This window comes from Nannospalax galili, unplaced genomic scaffold (genome assembly GCF_000622305.1).
Source record: "Nannospalax galili isolate Female #2095 unplaced genomic scaffold, S.galili_v1.0 scaffold180, whole genome shotgun sequence".
Lineage (NCBI taxonomy): Eukaryota > Metazoa > Chordata > Mammalia > Rodentia > Spalacidae > Nannospalax > Nannospalax galili.
In genome coordinates, this window is record NW_008348199.1 from 4,015,945 (window position 1) to 4,019,922 (window position 3,978).

A 3,978-nucleotide genomic window follows, 5' to 3' on the forward strand; every position below is an offset into this window, starting at 1 on the left:
GGGTCCTCTGCAAGAGCAGCCAGTGCTCTTAACTGTTGAGCCATCTCTCCAACCCCATATATCGTAACTTATAAGACCCTCTCTTACAAATTTAGCTTAATCTTTCACTAATGTAAAGAGTATTTAAGAAACAACTGTGTTCAGTGTAATAGGTTTCTGTGGTCATTTGTTTTTTGTTGGTTTTGTTTTGGGACAGGGTCTCTTGTAGCCCAGGCTGGCCTTGAACTCCCTATATAGCCAAGGATGACCTTGAACTGATCCTCCTCCTTCACTTCTCAAGTACTGGGATTATAGGCATTTGCCCCATGTGAGTCTTGATTTTTAGTTAATGAATGAATTGCTATTTTTCACGACTGGGGACCCGACCCAGAACCTCTGACACAGTAGGCAAGCACACTACCACTGAGCTACATCCCCAATTACTTCTTAATTCTCTGCTGCAAGGTCTCACTAGGTTGCCCAGGCTGGCCGCACTTCACTTTACAGTCCAGGCAGGCCTTGAGCCTTCAGCCCTTCTGCCTCATCCTCTCTGGCAGCTGGGATTACAGGCCTGCAGCATGAGGCCCAGCTCTCAAGATGGTATTTTAGCAGATATCTATCTTAGTATTTAGCAAAGTATTTCTTGAATACTGATGAGAAAGGCTGGAAGTTTTTTCCAAGCTTACATCAAGGTATGCTTTAAAATGCATCCAATGTCAACCACATTATTGGGAAATTAGCTCTACAGTGCTGCTCCCCCTTGGCTAATCCAGAGTTTATTCTGCTTCTAAAATGAAGGCATGAAGATAAAGCTTAGCTTTTCCCTAAAGACTGTACTTCCGAGGGGTGACACCAACTACCTAGGATGGGTCTGTGATCACATACCCAAGTGTTTCACTGTATCTTGACTTCAGTGTAATGGTGCCATTTTGCTTGCTGAAATTCAGGTTTACATCTTAGAAGGGGTCGGATAAGTCTGTAAAGATGAGGTAGAGGGAAGAGATGCCTGAAATTCAGGAATCTGGGCTGCGGCAGAACTGGGATGCCCTGCTTGGGATCCAGCAGAGGGTGGCAGCGGCAGCAGCAGGGGCGGTGGGGCTCTGGATCCTGGAGGTATGGATTCATGTCCAGAAGGGTGAGCTCCATATCCCACAGGCAGGGCTTCATAACCGGGAGGTGGGGATCCAGATCCCCCAGGTGTAGTTCCAGATCCTGGAAGTCGGGCTCCGTATTCAGGAGGTGGGGATCCGTACCTCTGAGGTGGTGCTCTGTATCCGGGAGGTGGTACTCCAAAGCCCGCAGGCAGAACTTGGTATCCAGGAGGAGAGGAGCTCCCAGGTGGAATCCTATAAGCAGGAGGCGGGGCTCCGTAGCCCGGGGGCGGGGCTCCATATCCCGCAGGTGGGCCTCCACAGACAGCAACCTGGAGTGCTAAGGAAAAGGGAGATCATTTCAATTACCCTGTGGACAAAGAATAAGAGGGAAGAACATAAAAAACAATGCTGAAGGAATCTAACACAAGGGAATTTAGCCATTACCAGGTGAAAGCCTTATATTTTCTTCTAGTAAGGGATCAGAATGAACGTGAAACAGCCTTATGGTTACATGGGCCATCACTTAGAGTTGTATGGACATGCATATTTTATTTGATAAGTTTGTTGTGATCATGAATAGAGAAACACACAATGAGGAATATTCTTTGGACGCTAGAAAGGAAAAAAGTGATTTTTTTAAAAGGTCAATCTGGGCTGGAGAGATGGCTCAGTAGTTAAGAGCACTGGCTGCTGTTGCAGAGGACTGGGATTCAAATCCCAGCACCACTTGTCAGCTAACAATCAGCCACAACTTCAGTTCCAGGGGAATCCAATGCCTTTTTCTGGCGTCTGTGGTCATCGTACTCATCAGTGCACTTACACACATGCAGGCAATATACTCAATATGCATAAAAAATTTTTAATTAAATATTTTTAAGGTCAAGCTAAGGCCAGTGAGATGGTTCAGCAGGTAAAAGCACATGTTCTGAGCTTGAACCCTGGGATCTGCATGGTGATAGGAGAGAGCCGACTCATGCACGTTGTCCTCTAACCTCTACACCCACACACATGCACCATGGCACAGGTAACTCATATGCATGCACAATAAATGTAATAAAGTTGGTGCATGCTTCTATTACCAAAGACAAACATTTAATATTTTGACAAATTTCTTTGTAGACTCTCTGAATACCTTTCATCATAATCATACTGAACATAGAATTTTAAAATTATTTATTTTTACTTTATGTGTATGAGTGTTTTTCCTGCATGTATGTAAGTTCACCCATGTCATGCCATGCCTGAGGAGGTCAGAAGAGGATGTGGGATCCCCTGGAACTGGAATTACAGATGGTTGTTAGCTGCCATGTGAGTGTTGGGAACTAAACCTGGGTCCTCTGTAAGAGCAGCCAGTGCTCTTAACCACTGAGCCTCTCTCCAGCCCTGGAAGAGACATTTTCTTCAGTAATGTAGCACACATATGCATGCATGTGGAGGCCCAGGGCTAATGATGAGAACCCTCCCTAATCACTCTTCTACCTTATTTACTGAGGCAGTGTCTTGTGGTCAAACCCAGAGGTCCCTGAGATGGCTGGTTTTGCCAGCCAGCTTGCTCTGGGGATCTGTCTCTACTTTCTCAAGCTGGAATCGCAGGTGGGCTACCAGGCCCACTCAGCATTTATGTGGGTTCTGGGGACCTGAACTCCAGTCCTCACGATTGTGCAGCAAATGCTTTAACCACTGAGCCATCTCCCCAGCCCTATTTTTTTGTTAGATTTAATAAATAGATTTAATAGACAATGTTTTTTCAAAGGAATAGCAGCTACAGTATGATTATAGTATATGGGTAAGTGAAATGGATGACATTAATAGATGAAGGATAGGAGGGTTTGGAAATATTGTTATTAGACACATATACTACCCATGAAGCAGTACTGCATTATTTGAAACTAGAAAATGTACTTGTAAGTGTATATTGCAAGAGCTAAAGCAACCACTGAAAATCCGTTCATGGAAATATGATAAATATTTTAAGAGCAGGGAAAACAGAATCTTAGGAAATAGTCAATTAAAAGACCCAAACTATAATCCCAGCACTCAGGAGGCAGAGGCAGGCAGATCTCTGTGAGTTCAAGGCCAGCCTGGTCTACATAGTGAGTTCCAGGACAGCTGGGGCTACAGGGAGACCCTGTCTCAAAAAGACACCCCCCCCAAAAAAGACCCAAACTAGCAAAACTCACCCAAGGAGTTCTTAATGTTTTCACTAACCCTATATTTATTAAATATGATCAACAATGATAAATTTCAACAAAACAAAACCCCGGGGTTCAGGAAGTAACTCAATGATAGAGCCCTTGCCTAGCATGTATGAGCCCCTGGATTCCATCCCCAGCACCAAAATGAAAAAGAAAGGAAAAATCAAACAAAGAAATAACAACGAAAACAAAAAAATGGGTAAATAAATAGCACCAGGCCCAGAAGGGTTCACTGATAAGTTCTACCAGCAATTTATAGACGAAATTATATAAATTCTCTATATCTCTTCCTGAAAATAAGAGGGAACATTCTTCACATTCTCTTATTAAAAATGCCCTAATATCAAAACTAGATGAAGACATCTAGGAAAAATTTATATGAACATCTTTCATGAACATAGTTGCAAATATTCTCAAAACAAAGTATTAACAAATGAAATCCAAATACGTCCAAAGTAATCATACAGAATATCAAAGCATGGTCTATTCCAATTGTGCAAACATGGTTCAACATTTGAAGATTAATGTAAGCCAGCCAGGCATGGTGGCACACACCTTTAGTCCCAGAACTCAGGAAGTAGAAGCAGGTGGATCTCTATGAGCTCAAGGCCAGCCTGGTCTACATAGTGAGTTCCAAGCAAGCTAGGGCTACAAGGAGACTTTCTCAAAAAGACCAAAAAAAAAAAAAAAAAAAAAAAAAAAAAAAAAAA

General features: G+C 43.0%; 1 protein-coding gene across 1 annotated transcript in view; it reads right to left on the reverse strand.

Annotated features, from left to right (window-relative positions):
* Positions 1-438: 438 nt before the first annotated feature.
* The window catches only part of Wbp2nl (WBP2 N-terminal like), a 21,157-nt gene continuing 17,617 nt past the window's right edge, over positions 439-3,978 (reverse strand). The window contains exon 6 of the mRNA XM_029569181.1: positions 439-1,410. Within this exon, the coding sequence (XP_029425041.1) occupies positions 929-1,410 (482 nt within the window). The 3' untranslated portion in view covers positions 439-928. The remainder of the gene's footprint in view (positions 1,411-3,978) is intronic.